This window comes from Alosa sapidissima, chromosome 1 (assembly GCF_018492685.1).
Source record: "Alosa sapidissima isolate fAloSap1 chromosome 1, fAloSap1.pri, whole genome shotgun sequence".
Classification (NCBI taxonomy): Eukaryota; Metazoa; Chordata; class Actinopteri; order Clupeiformes; family Clupeidae; genus Alosa; species Alosa sapidissima.
Window position 1 is genome coordinate 15,812,695 of NC_055957.1, and position 15,562 is coordinate 15,828,256.

Below are 15,562 nucleotides of genomic sequence, written 5' to 3' on the forward strand. Positions count from 1 at the left end.
CTGGCCTTGCTTGAGCTGTTTGACAGGGGCTGTAGGCGGTTTAGTAGGTGCCTTCCTCCCACAAAGCAAAGCTGATTACCTGAGGCTGAGAGGTCCAGAGATCCCCACTCAACTCTAGCCACCATTCATATCATGCCAAGAGCATTCTTTCACCTCCAAGACGCTCCACACTTGGCCCAGGCACTGAGGTAGAGAGGAACCACTAGATGCTGGCTGAGTGATGATTTGAGTGTTTTATAGTTTTATCTTCCACATCCACACCTCTTTCAATGACAAGGGGGTTGACAGACATAGGTTCTATAATATAGGTAATAGGACTAGGAAGACACTAGTGGGGCTGCAGCAGTATATTGCTATTATAGAATAAGTCCAGGATAAGTCCAGGATATCATGCATTTGCTTAACCTTTAAACACTGTTTGTTGCTTCCCCCCTTAATTTACTGTCCGTGGTCAAATTCGACCGGACAGTTTTAACTGCTCTTATTTTAACATTAATACCAATAAAAATGACAAAAAGTATTTTTACCTCTATGGTATGATGATTATGATATCCTTGTGGAAAAAAAATATTGGCGTGTTTTTTTTTCTTTTTAAAAATGTACACTTTAACCATAATAATAATATTTTTTTATATATATATTTTTTTAAGATTTGTTGCCTCAAGGCAACATTGTACCATAATGGTAAAAAGTAAAATAATTCCTATTTTTAAGAATTAAAGCTAACATTAATTTAAAACACCTTTCTGTGTAACATAACACTAGAACAAAAGTATCTGTTTTTCAATGCATTACAAGTCTCATACTTAACAAAAATCTAATTCTAAAATCTAATTTTAAATTAAGTTGTTGCTTAATTGTTGCATATTTTACAGATATGAAGTTATAATGAAAATATAATCAAAATCACTGTTATTTACTAGTTAAAAGCTCCATAAATCTCCCCAAACATTCTCAGGTATAAACATACACACACAAGCACCCACACACATCCATGAGTTGTGTGCACATACACCCATGTATACCCATGTGTGTGTACTGATGCACACTCATGCACACACACATAACAACATCCACTTTCCCTATGAGACCTGCACCTGACTTTCTGAAAGTTTGGTAAGCAATTTCTCTTAAAAGAGAAACACAGGGAATAGGCCTACACTGTAGCAAATAGAGGGATCAGTCAGGTCTCAAACTTGGGGCTACGGAGTAGCAAGTGTGTAGCTTGACCGCAACACCAAAAGCCATGGATGTTGGTATAGTCAGGGCACATACTCAACCATAGTGCTGGCATTCTGTAAAACTTCATAAAGCACACTCATGTACTTCACACCAAACCAGATTTTGTTCAAATCTACACACCTATGGCTACTGGAAAAATGTAAGGTGCATTTATCAGATGTTATTTCGAAGTATTAAAAAACACTGTTGTTTTAGAATTTTCGAACGAAAGGGTTGGTAATTGGTGCTTTTACGATTACGATACATCTTTACTTATCAATAAAGCTTGCTAATATTTTTTCTTGATGATTTACTGGAAGTAAGGTACTGAAAAATGCAATTTTTGTAAGGGAAAATGTGGCGTCGCAAGACACCTGCACAGTCCCTGAATGAGGAAGCAAAATGACGGCCTATGAGTCATGTGACTTCTTTCTTGCAGTTGCATTGGATAGTACTGGAGTTCCCACCCCTGCTTAAGAATTATCCAATCAAATGGATGTTTCATTTTGTTTAAACAAGCCAAATTAGTGTGTGTGTGTGTGTGTGTGTGTGTGTTTGTTTGTGTGTGTGAGTGGGAGTACATGTGTGTGTGTGTGTGTCTGTTTGTGGGTGGGTGTGTTCCTGTGAATATGTGTGTGCATGCATGTGTGTGTGAACATTGGTGGTTCACATGCAGAAGTGGCAACATGACAACATTAACTGACAACATGAACTGTGTGTGTGTGTGTGTGTGTGTGTGTGTGTAGGTGTGTATGTTTCTGTGTGTGCGTGCATGCATCTGCGTGCGAACATTGAGATGGGTTCCTATAATTTACACAAGATTGATTTGTTTGGCAGGTGTGGTTCTCATTGGGGGAGAAGTACATTAGTTCAAGAATAGAAAACACTGGGCTCCCATAATTTACTCTAAGTTTTATAAGTATGATTCATGTGTAGAATAGGCAAACAAGCACTGGAAAGTTGTAGGAGTGTGTGTATGGAGATATCTTTCATCTCTTGGATGAAAATTTTACTCCCACCTATGGCTGTAATTTTTGACCGTAAACAAAAAAAGTGTGACCAAGTTCAATAAATCATTCAAAATACAAAGAAATTAGTCACAACGAATTGCATGTGTTGCCTTTTGTGAAGGATATCATAAGGTCTTGAGGCAATCTGATGAAAAATGCCATAGTTATGGTACAGCGAATGTGTTAGGTTAATACGTATTAAAAAACTGAATGGACCTAATATTGGCTGCCAAAGGAGGAAGCATATCCAACATGTTTGTTCATATTTGAGAACACCATCTTAAACCAACTCCAACCATTATGCACTCTCAAAACAATTGTCAACGTATCAACTCCTGTCTAAATCTGTGCTTCAAATTGGGAAGCCTATGGCTTACAAACACCATATACAGTACCATGATCATACCATGATACTACTGCAAACCGTGAGACCATTATCATAGAAAAGTTTTCATAATATTGCAACTCAACAAGTGAGTCTAAATGTGTCCATTTAATAAAGTAACTTCTTGGGTGTGAAATGTTTATGTCAGCTTGATGGAAGATTTTAAATATGATTGGTTTTAATTAGCACACCACCCCACAAAAAACAAACAAAAATCCTATCCTATGTGCACACTCTGTGACAGTGTGGCCAGATTAGCCTTAGTGCCTGCTCCTCCGGTAGGGTAAGGTAGGTTCAAGGGAATTAGGATGAAAGGGCAAGAGTTGACGCCCTGGAGGTGAGTGCAGTTCGGTGAAAAACAAAAGCAAGGTGTGGAGAGTGCACCGCCCAGCGGGTGCAGCGAGGTAGTAGACTCCACGCCAGCATCGTTATATGGATCTGATAATTAGCACACTTAGCAGGGCTAATGAGTGAGTAAAGCTGATGACTGAGCTGGCTCAGAGAGTGAGTGCACGCACAGCAAAAAACAGGCCAGGGCATTAGGTGAAGTCCTGTACATGGACCCTTTCAAGAGAGTTCCATTATCAGCATCATAGTTGGCCCCACAAGACTTCCTTTTTAACATTCCATATGTTATCTTAATGCAGATGAAGTAGATTGGGGCCCAAATAGAATGTTCAAGCATTGTTTTTGTTTACCTTGTTGAAAGGGTCCATATATGTGTAAGCTTTATGTGTATGGAGCACCAAGGGACAGAGAGAGAAAGAAAGACAAATGGATAGAGAGAGAAAGAGAGAGAAAGAAATGTAGAGAGAAAAAGAGAGAGAAAGAGAGGTAGAGAGAGAAAGAGAGAGGTAGGGAGAGAAAGAGAGGTAGAGAGAGAAAGAGAGAGGTAGGGAGAGAGAGAAAGAGAGGTAGAGAGAAAGAGAAAGATTCTGCATCGGCTGTCTTAATGTAGATGTAATGAAGAGGTTGAGAGTCTGCTCCATGCCTTTATATCCAGGGCTGTATGGAGGCTAAACACAAGTAAAAGCAGTTTATCCACCTCTGATATTTCAGAAATAGAGTTTATCCACCTCTTATTAGAGTTTATCCACCTCTCAAAAGTGTTTATTAATATAGTTTATTAATACCACTGGTATTGTTATAAACATTGGACAATAACCTCCACCATCATCTTATTTCACCACTACACCCCTATTTATAACCTTATAGTCCTTTCAGCCTTGACTCCTGTTGTCCTGTAATACACTTCTGGTTGGACTCCCTGCTGTGGACCTGGATGAGTAACAGTTGGTAAAGAATGCTGCGCCCTGAGAAACCTGGGCCAGGAATTTTGACATCATCATCTTCTCCTATCAGGTTTACAATGGCCTCCAATGAAATTGCACATCAACTTGTGTGTGCTAACAGTGGGCTATCTGTTTGACCTCTTCACAGTGTGTTCTCCTCTTGGATCTGATCTGCTCTTATTTCCAGGCATGATGAGAAAACTCAGCAGGTGGTAGAGCTGTGGTTTTGAGAGCAACATTTTTATGGAGTCAACTTCCAGGGTTTTTATGAGTCTCAAATGTAATTGCAAAGCTGAAAACTAAATTAAAAGCACACTGTGCCAGTTATCATGACCACAAGTTACATTAGTAACAAAACTCATGTCTTACCTGTGTTGTTCCTTTCCCTTTCTTTTATTCACTGGCTTAAAATATGCATTATCTTACGCATGCTATTTTTAAATTATATTTATGTAATTTTTGTATGATATTTTGTGAATTTGTTATGTCACTTTGTTTATGCTTCCTTATTCTGTTTTGGCTTTTTTTTTTGGCTGCTTTAAGGCTATTTGAGAAATTAAATGGACAAGACTTGTATACTATTGCAGAATAAGGCTCCATAAATCTGCCCTGTCCCACCCGCACTCACTCATAGAAAGGGCTGGTTTGCAAAACAGTGGCGACTTCAAATTCAGCATGTGCTGAGTCAGCCTGTTGCCTGCACCGCCACAGAGCTCATGCCATGCCTTGACCCACTGCACACAGGTCACCATTGTTGATTAAATGCTCACGAGGAGGCACTCACACACACACACACACACACACACACACACACACACACACACACACACACACACACACACACACACACACACTGGGCATCTGTGTCAACAAAAAAAAGAACGGACAATAAGAGACAGCACTGTGACATCATGTGACATTCCCGAATCAATGTGTGACTAGTTAGATGGAGACATTGATTCAACTCATGCACTGATACCAGGGTCTGCAAGTCACCCGGCTCTGAAAAGCATGGCTCCACAGTGGAACTGTCATAGCTAGTTTCACACTAAACACAACACGCCTGACCATCCTGTCATCAATGCCTGAACTTTTCACTTACATTACAACACATGCAGTCATCTCAAGCTGAACTTGAGAAAAATAAAAACATTTTTGTAACAATCATGACAACGTAACATCATCTCAGTGTGACCATTCCATAAAGACTAGCGAATGTAGAGAATTCAGAAAATTCAATATTCACTATCATCAGTAATGAAATCATCATTAGCCCCTATGCAATTCATTAGGAAACTATTACTGGGCTCCTCTATATCTGGGGAGATGTATATCCAGATTTGAAAAGAGATTTAGCATGCTTTTGACAAAGGCACAAAGTAGAACAGTATTCTATCCTTGAATGCACTGTGAATTTTCAACTGAGACACAGTGGAGGCTTTCTGTGGGTAAAGACATCATGGCCTTAGCCTTTGTAATGCCATCAGGTGGGCTCTGGGACCAAAGTCTATCTGGCACTCCTCCAGAGGTGACGTGGCCTCTGCAATGCACAACTTTGGTTTTGTAGAGTCCAACTGATGCTCCAGTTCCCTGACGACTCCCTCAGTCGCCCTGTTGACCGCCTTCCGGAACCTCACCTCTTGTGGTGATTGAGCAAGATATGTGTCATCGGGAGTCAGAGTTTGTGTCAGGAATGCAGCTGTCAGTGATATCTGTACACCACCTCCTAACATTTTCTCAGACAAGTTCTACAACAGTGAAAATGCTTCAAGTACATAAAACAGTGTACATGAAAGGTCTGACTTTGAAATGTCTATAGGACATCTCCAATCCTGGTCACTTAGTGCCACATAGTTGTCTTTGTGTATGCGCTTTCTTTCATTTCACTGATCTACCCACAACTCTGGCACACGTGACCGTGGGCCTCACGTAGGAGTCTGACCTTTGTGACAGGCTGGTCTGCCATGTCTTAGCGCCACTGATGCCACACATCACATCTCACCCACACACACACACACACACACACACACACACACACACCACACACACATACACTCGCACACACCCACACACACACACACACACACACTCGCACACACACACAAACACACACACACACACACTTGCACACTCGCACACACACACACACACACACACACACACACACACACACACAGAGACATGCACACAAACAAATATGTGCCCTCTGCCTGTTCAGGAACAGCAGAGGCTCTCCATTATGCAGACAGGGGTTGACTGCGAGTTGACAGCCAGACTGAATATCCAACTTCTGTTTGTGTCCCGCCAGAGCAACCCCCCCCCCCCCACCCCTCTCTCTCTCTCCCAGCCCTAACAGACTGGTTGTCAGATCTGCCCCAGAGTCCACAGCTACCTGGGCCACCACTGACACAGTGACACTGACAACTGTGACGAGTCTCTCGCAGACAGCAAGGCTTGGTTTGTATGCATTCCACACACACACAGGCTGCCAGACGCTGAGTTACATTTCAATGTTTAATGCTCTCAGTCACTGAGTGTGAGGAATGATCCCATACACAGGGTTCTGAGTTACACAACATGTCATGCAGCTATCTAATAAGGTTGCAGATGAAGCAATTTGCCTACTGTTAATAAAAGTAACTGAAGCAAATGGGAAGCATCTGCATCTACAACAAAGGCAGAATTTCAGATTTTTTTTGTCCTCTGCGAAAAAGGAGATAAGAGACATCTGTTGGCCACATGCTGGAATCTCTCTAAAAATAACTCAGACAGTGCAGAAGCCTTGTGTTCTGGATGAGACCAGTGTGATCAAGCATTCTCTCTCATCCAAAGGAATTTGGCCGAGCGCTAATTTTTTTCTCTCTCTTTTTAGGACTCTCACCCAGAACCTTCATGTGTCCCAGCGCATTGATGATGCAAACTGCAAACTGACTGCTGGGTGTCGACACGTCAGAGAGGAAGCAGAGCCTGCCGTAGGTCAGAATCCGAGCTGCACTTCCTCTTGTGGGGATTTCTAGAAAAGTCTCCACTTTTCTTTCCCCATACCCCCCCCCCCCCCCCCCTTTTTAGGTAACACTCTCTTTTGGTGTAAAGGTATGGTTCATATTTGACCCAGGGGGCAGCTAACCACCAACCCGAAAGACTGTCTTGGTTTACAGAGCTAACCACCAACCCTGAAAGACTGTCTTGGTTTACAGAGAAGTGGAGTTCATTTTTGGAATGTTCATTCACATGGTTGGTTTATTCGAAAAAATCGAAAGCATCAATCAGAATTTTTTGACAGATCACATTTTGAGCAGGTCAACCTTTTAGCCAAATGCAACATCTAAAGTAACTTACATTAGTAGAAACTTGAGTTGACTTCTCTTCATAGTGGTAGGTCTACTGTAGCCTATACATCTGTAAATGATGTGCTTGATTCAGAACACTTTTTTCCTAGAGCTTGTTTAAGGAAAGAGTGACCTGGGTTTTTCCTTCCTTTACCTGAAGTTCACTGACTTATAAAGGTGTCCCTCCCCTATGCTGACACCTGTTGATTTTGACTGATACAATGCTGCCCTTTAGTGATGCAGGGCATCATGCAGCACTCCAGAGGAAAATAGCTGCAATACGGTGTAACTCTGCCCTCTAGTGGTCATCTGCTTGTACTATGCAAATTGAAGGAAATAATTTGTTTTACACTTAATTACACTTAAGGCAGTATTTGACACACACCTTAAACATATGACTCATCAGAATCTGATGTTTAGATTAAATGTAGCTGAACTTAGCTTGTAAAGGTATACGGTAACATAGGTGTACAGTTATTTTGGTGTTGATACCTTTAATACCCCTCAAAAGGTGAAATATCACTACAGGTATTTAGAACAGTGGTTCTCAATGTGAGGTCCGCGACCCATAGCCAAGGGGTCCGCAAAATAATTTGAATAATTAGCTTGAAATGATAAGGCTGAGGTTTATCATTTTTAGAGTAAAGTTGAGCAGCCTCATATGTATGTTGGTCAGGCTTTCCCCCCTGCACTGACTGCGCCAACTTCCCCTGCACTAACTCCATGACAGCTGCAATACCAGATGCAGCAAAATACTCCACATCAACATAGAAACAATCAATACAATCAGTATATGCTTATGATTGTTTTTCATTTCAGACATAATTTTACCCTTCTCTTTGTACCACTTTCATTTCAAAACCATACTTTTCATTGGCATTCCCTATTGTGATGATGGCAGCAAATATGAGAACCTAAGAGCTACTCAGAGGGGTTTGCCTATCGAGACAACACATGATGCAACCAACACACCATGTCCCTCAGCAGTAGTGGTTGCTAGGTGAGGCCTGTGTTGTTCGCCGTGTGTTCAGTGGAGCCTTGAGTAACAATGAGCCTTGGAGAGAGGGTGGGTGGGGTTGTCAGTAAATGAAGAGGGGGGCCGCATAGTAATAGTGGGGGGGGGGGTGGGGGGGGTAAACAGCAGGTTCTACCCCAGTGCCCCTGCCCCCACCAACTCCTTCCTGAGGCCCTTTTTTGCATGGGGTAGAGCTGTTAGTGTCTTTGTATTCAATAGGGAGAAGGCCACCTGCGTTTGAACACAGCTTTTTAAAAGCACCAATAAAAAGGCCTCAGATTGTTTTGTTTTTTTCATTTTGTATTCTTTGAAGTGATGGACTGAGAGTTAAAAAAAATTGAAAATAGGATTGCATTTGAAATTTATTACAAAGAGCCGAGCAAAGAGTTTAAGACACTTAAATGAAATACTGATTGACGTGATGGCGCATTAGACTATGTGAGAATATGTAAAAATTGCATGAAATGTAATGTTTCTATAGATTTTATATATTCTGGAGTTTTATTTTTCTTGGTATATTTCTAAAACTGTGCCATACAGTCTCTTGCGAGCATTTTAGTTGGTTATGTGACTTACATGCAATATCATCATTCACCACTGAGAGGCAGACAAGACCTTATTTAAAATGGGCAACAGCCATCAGAGCAGATGGCTTGTTTTCATTGCCTCCGAAGTCAACGTCGAGGCGCTACACGGTTTCGCTCTCCTGTGAACATGACACACGGTTACAATCACGCAGACGGGGTCATACAACACCCAGTAAATGTTTCATAACTCGGCCTACTCAAAATTCTGCTGGTAAGAAATAAAAGCTCGATGCATATGCTTATGACCTTATTTGTGTGTAAATAGTAGGCTAGCCTATATTTGTAATACACTTATTTTTCGAGTATTTTTGGTCAAGCCCTGGATATCATGCAATATAGCCTATGCTTGAATTATGATGAACTGCATTTATAGACTTGTTGGTTATCAAGTTATTTTAAAATAGGATGCTGAACTGGATTGTATGATAGTGATTTTGTAAAACCCTGATGACACTGTTGTTGGTAAAACCCTGACACTGTTGGGTGTTTGGGGGCATATAGCCTATATAAAGGTGTTCGTTTTGAAAGTGAATTTCTTCTCCTGCTTTGCATTGCCTCTTCCTTCCCCTCTGAAAGTCACATGGCAGTTTAACAGTGATCATTCACACCACCACACACCCTCGCTCTCTGCGTCTAACTGCCTCTAAGTGTGTCAAATGTGCGCATGAAACTGCCAACTGAGACAGTTTGAGAAGCAAAATAAAGGAAGAGGAAAATGAAAGCACTCTGACACCCGTGAAAAGGACCAAACACGCTGCCGTAGTCTCTGGGTGAGTCAGGTATAGCTTAGCCTTAGTGGATTCACAATTGTGGTAACAGTTGGCCTGTTTTGCTTTCAGAGCCAGTGATGCTGCGTATTTGACTTCCCGCCAACTTTCAATGGTTTCATATCTAAAAAGGTGACATTGCCTTGTTATACCAGTTCCCTCGCACTCCCTTTTACCTTGAGTGAACTATTAAGACAAACCTGCTTGCCATGACCTGTTAGTGGAAGTGTGTGTTGTAGCCGCCACAGAGTAAAGCATCGGGGCTGTGCTGAGTTTTGGGGGGGGAGTGGCAAGAGAGCTCTGCCCTCTGCCTCCACAGCAGACCAGTTTAAACTTGACCCAGACAGTTAAGCCCCAAAACTCTGACGGGGAGATATATCCAATAAGCTTCCCCTTCCACTGTAGCTATGCCAGGTCAACAACCCCCCAGCGCAACGCAATCCCCGCCCAACTACCGCCACTCCCCTGAGTCGTCCACTCCTACTATGCAAACATCACAGATGTATCTGTTCTGGATTTTTACACAGAGGACAGCAGAGACTAGGCATCAGCATGGACATTAGCCCACCTTCAGGTGAAGTGAGACACACAGGATGAAAGTAATTTTAAAGTTTACCGGCTCAGATCCAGAGGAAATCATGTATTTTGACTGAAGCAGCCTGTAAAGCTTGCAAAGCACATCTTCTTTAGATTTGTATGACAGTATTTTGCACCATCATTTTGCTACGCTAATGCAACTTTGCTGTAAACTCTCAGCTTGTGGGCTGCCTGTTTATAGGAGTTCTCAGGCCTGGCACACAAATACCTGATTTTTTGTTCTACAACACACCCATACATCTCCATAGTGGCAAGCATGCAACGATTAATGGACAACAAAAGATCTAGATTTTACTTTCTCATTGTGTAAACACAGGGACACAGGTTTGGATGACTAGTCTAGGTAGGCCAATTCATATGCTTCTGAGGAGAGATGGAATCGCCAGACTGTGAGGACTTCACAGCTGCACAGAACAGCAGCCAACACCCCCACCCCCCACCACCACCCCCATACGGCAGCCGGATGCAGGTTGCCATCTCATCTAACGCAGTGTGTTTGTAAGCTGTTTAAAGTTCCAGGAACAACACATTTGTTCTGTTTCAATAAGTGACAGTGTTGTTATTGCTGAAGAACAGCAGCAATCAATCCAGATTCAATGAGTGGCAGATACCGTTAAAATGTGCCAGTGTACCTTTAACAGGAGTAAGTGACAACTGTTTGTAGGGTTAGACATCAAGCCCACTCATATACTTCTCTCCGGTTGGCTTGTCTAAGAGGAGTGCTCTGGAAAGTATCTAAAAAGTTATTGCAGTACTAATATAATAATAAATAATATAATCAAGACAATACTTTTGTTTATAAACATAGTATACATGTTGTTACAACATGTAAAATGACTTACACATCCATGCATGGACTTAATTTTTAAAGGTAGAGGTGAGGGAATATCTACACACACACACTATGAAAATGCATTAATCCCAACAGATTAAAACCTAAAAATAAAATGTGAACATGGAATTCCATGTGAAGAACTGTAGCCAGGAGAATTCTAAAAGGAAGTTGTAAGAACTAGCACCATGCCTCCAAGACAACTCAAAGTTTGCCAAGACTGGACCTTCTCCACTCTTCATCTTCCAGACAGTACTTGAAGTGATGAGAAAAACACCAGCCACAATACTCCCTTTTTAAAAAAGGTCAACATCTTGTACAACTCACAAAATAAAAGGTTTATTGTTGAACAACAAACTTCACACATACATTAAAAAGGACCGGGTTAAACAAAAACTGCTGACAAAAAAAGAACACAAAACAAGAAAAGTAACTCCTTTTCTTTGGCCCAACCCCTCTCATACAAACAAAAAAAAAACTAGTTATGGTGCAACTAGTTATGGTACAACAAAAAGGTTCATACATAAAATTTACTGGAATGCTCTGAATTCAATGCTGATTTGTACATGTTCTGTTGAAACTGAGACATGGTCAAACAAGGTATATTTCATACAGAAGCACCGATTTGGTCACAGGAGATCATGATAAAGTGGCTGACCTCATAACAATATGTACAAAAATATAAAATGTAAATAAAAATACAAACAAATTTCAGTTTTATGTTTGCCGTTCAGAATGTCGAGACACTTGTTGGAATCTGTCGTGGTTCTCCCTGGAGAAAAATTTGCAGTCGGGTTGATTGAGCACGGATGGTGAACTTGCTTGATGATGACCATGTTTTCATGTTTTTTTTTTTTTATTTTAATGTTTTATGTCTTTTCTGAGTTCTGTCCTCAAGCCCAACCGTGGAACTGAAGAGGCTTCGAACAGTTCAGCGGGACGGAAGAGCGCTTCAGTCGTCGTCATCAGTTTTCTGCTTCTTGGGGTCTACTTCATCCTGTTGAAGGAAAGTGACAAATATGTTTTAAGTCAAACAATGAGGTGAGGCCCTGCAACTTGAAATATCTTCATTCAGGTTATGTTCAGTGAATGTCCCCTACCTCATCATCTTCATCATCGTCATCATCATCTGCTGCTCGTTTTGTGCCACCACCAAGGTCATCATCATCGTCATCGTCTTCCTCATCTCCTTGAAGGAAAGAATACAAAATCTTAGGCAATCCTCAACAATGATTACTTTTGAGACTATCTACTTCAATTCTATCCATTTAAAAAAAAGTGTTTCTCTTGACATTTTCATATTGTATCTTTACAGCCAGGATGAACATTTGCCAAAACTAAATATTGCAAAAGTTAATGCATCACATCGAAAACATTTATACATACCCTCTCCGTCTTCATCCTCGTCCTCTTCATCCACTTCCTCATCATCCTCATCATCTACCTCTGGCTCGCCATTCTCCTCATTCTCCTTTTAGGGAAAAAGTAACTAACTTACTAATGGGATGGTTTCCATTCACCATTTGACCTTAAAAATGAATTTGGTTTACAAGTCCAGGATACTGAACATATCCAAAGGACCTCACCTTTCCATTGGTAGCAGCATCCTTTCCATTCTCCTTCTCTTCCAAGAGCTTCTTCTCTTTCAAATCCTGTGAAAAACACAAACACAAAAAATCCCCATGGGTCTTGAGTAAGGCTGACGGTGTACAAGAGGGTATAACCAAACTATTTCTTTGTGTATCATTACAAGTTAAAGGAAGGGATAATACGCTGCAATTATTCTCGATTTAGACCTAATCTGTGACGTTGATAACACGCCCCCTCCACACGAGGAGGGCGGGGGAGGAATCTCACACAACAGGGACTCTCCTTATTGGCTAGGAAGGCTGTTTGCCTGGTGCCACTCAATGCTTCAATTCCGATTCCCGCCTACTTCAACCGAGCTTAATGCTTTGTAATCTGATACCTTGATATTGAGATACCATGGGTATTGTAGTTCGGAGAGTTTTGTGAGCACCATATGCTTATACGAAGACACGCCCGGGGAAAACACTGCAACTCCCAGCGTACCCGAATAATTTATTTAAATACCACAACGGGGCACTCTGATGCAGAACCAGCAAGAGGTTGATTGAGAACGAGCTCCGAAACAATGGGACCAAAGCATGGCCGCACAAACTTGCGACCTAAATAAACGCGCCCATATAAGACGCGCAGACAACATTTAATTTAAATCACTCGAGCAGGCTACCCAAAACAACTTTATATTAAACGATCGAAGCCTGGCCTAATAATGAAAAAGCTTTCAAGGTGACAACACATCTTCTATTTATAGCGTGGTATATTCATATGCGGACCAAATGGTTTTAATCAATTCTTTTATAGCCTATAGCTTAATCTTTAGCCTTTAAGCCGTTTATAAGCTCCCTCGCGTGGTGCCGTCTCTTTGAATTAGCCAACAATACAGTGGGTCCTACATAAGTACTCTTAACTTGAGTGAATAAATGATTTATATAGCCATTTAAATTATGGGTTATCGTATGTCGGAAAAGGTATGTCGTGACTTCTGTTAATTTGGATATTTATTGATTAAGCCTACCCATTATCGTTCCGCTACGAGACAACATTTCGCTTCGAGCAGCTGGTTACTCAAGGGTTAATGTTTAGTTGATAAGGTCATTTTTGATATAGCCCACCCGCTGAGACAAGAGGTACTATTACGAAAATAGCACTCGCGACTCGGCTGTTTTACGCGTTCAGGTTTGTGGTGATTAGCGTCCTTCCTCAGATATCGCACAGGTCACATTTACAATCTTATTTTATTCGCAGTAGTGTACAGTTCCCCTTCTAAACTGGTTTGGCTCAAATAAATCGGACGTAGGCTACACTGTGAAGTTCAAGCAATTGCGCATGTAGTCCAAAAACCTGATTTCCGTTCATCTTTTTTCTGTTTTATTAAAAGCACTCATCAGTTAAGAGATATGCGCTCCAGCGGAGCCTTCAGGCTCCAGTTCCGATTCATTCTGTAATTGTCAGGCATCCTAATGGTGTAGCCACACGAATAGCGCTACGAAGCTGTGAAATGTGATTGTGCTATGGCTACGGCGCAAACGAATGTTACCGTGCTTTAAATTAACCGATGTTGGGTACCATTTACAGACATCTACATCAAAGCCGAAATGCCCAAGTCAAAACGAATGAGTATGAGGGGGATGAGAGCGCATCAATCATGTCAAGGCTGTGGGCTTCAGTCACGGCCGGGGAAAACCGGCAAAAGTTGTCCATCTTTCCAAGCATCGCGGCTTTTCGAGTTAACAGCCGTATTTATTCCAAATAATGCCATAATTCTGGCAGTGTACATATACATTCTCGTGACCGATAGTCAAAACAGTGCCGACAGCCGAAATTACAACAGCAATAGGCTCCTAGTCTCGATGCTGGAAACAGTTTGACAAAGAACAGCTACACGCCGTCTCAATCATAACGCTATTATAATTCATATTCGCGGCAATCAAGGGCAGGCCTAAATCACATAAACACACAAGAAGTACATCTGACAAGACTGAAATCAGCAGCGTTGCTGTTTAAGAACACCCGACACGCTTGTATAAACAAAGAACCCGCGCAGACTGTTACACTACGGACAATGAAAGCAAGCGAATGGGTTGTACGCTATGTCAGGAGCAAGATAGTTACAATGAATAAATAGACCATTAGACTGTTTAAATGACTTAAGCGCAAAACTGCGTTCTCTCCATGAATCTCGAAGCCAAATGTGACTGAAAATTCGCAAGTATCCTCTCCAGTTTATCGCAATTATAGAATAGGGCTCGGATAAAATCTGTGTTACGGAACCCTTCAAAATTCCTCTATTTGAGGAAAAACCGATATTGTGTTAGAAGCCTTACCTTGGCGGAGATTTCAGTTGCGGAGTCTACTTTTGTGTCTGCCATGGCTTATGTTAAATTTTAGTATGATACAGGACACCGAAAACAAAAGTATAATCCACAAGCAACCCGCTGTAGATCACTGTTAATGTGGCCGTGCTTTCAGCATGCGATGGAGGAGGCTTTAATATAGATTAGTGGGCGGGGTGGAAAGGCAGTGAGATCTACATGGTTGGTCAGAAATCCCAAATAGGTGTGTTTCGTACGCGTTGAAGTGGAACAATGGATAGTGTTTCCAAACCAAGATGACACACCTCTCTCAACAATCTCCTTCGCGTTTGACCGTTGCCAAAGACGTAGCTCAATAGTTAAAACAAATTTCCACTTCACCAATATCTAGACCCAATTTCCACTTGAATTGGTGAGACTATTTCGACAAAGACTTCCAAAAGTCATCGAATGCCAGTTTGCACTGCATTTAAGCAGCAACCAATAATAACACATTAACGATGTCACGTCTATTTGTAATGATTGGTGTCACAATTTAACCAAAACTATTCTTGAAGAGTGAGCTCGCGTCAAGTAGTTGGAGATAGTTTGCGGTCAATTCAGAAATCACTAACTATGGTATTTACAA

At 41.4% G+C, this 15,562-nt stretch overlaps 1 protein-coding gene across 2 annotated transcripts; it reads right to left on the reverse strand.

The window, feature by feature from the left end:
- Positions 1–11,358: 11,358 nt before the first annotated feature.
- On the reverse strand, positions 11,359–15,100 carry ptmab (prothymosin alpha b). 2 transcript variants are annotated; one of them, XM_042104438.1, is made up of 5 exons: positions 14,947–15,100; positions 12,622–12,687; positions 12,422–12,506; positions 12,136–12,221; positions 11,359–12,032 (listed from the first exon to the last, which is right to left on the reverse strand). In XM_042104438.1, the coding sequence occupies exons 1-5, from the start codon at positions 14,989–14,991 to the stop codon at positions 11,988–11,990; spliced, it is 327 nt and encodes a 108-aa protein (XP_041960372.1). In that variant the 5' UTR covers positions 14,992–15,100; the 3' UTR covers positions 11,359–11,987. The 2 variants fall into 2 exon arrangements, with proteins under 2 accessions (XP_041960372.1, XP_041960363.1); XM_042104429.1 differs by having other exon boundaries at positions 12,136–12,224.
- Between the last annotated feature and the right edge of the window lie 462 nt (positions 15,101–15,562).

Bases quoted from the DNA above. Each gene is read 5' to 3' on its own strand.
- ptmab (XM_042104429.1), bottom strand. From the start codon at position 14,991: ATGGCAGACACAAAAGTAGACTCCGCAACTGAAATCTCCGCCAAG. The intron at 12,225-12,421 runs GTATGTATAAAT...CTTTCCTTCAAG, and splicing joins CGAGGATGAAGACGGAGAGG to GAGATGAGGAAGACGATGAC. The intron at 12,033-12,135 runs GTAGGGGACATT...TTCCTTCAACAG, and splicing joins ACGATGATGAAGATGATGAG to GATGAAGTAGACCCCAAGAA.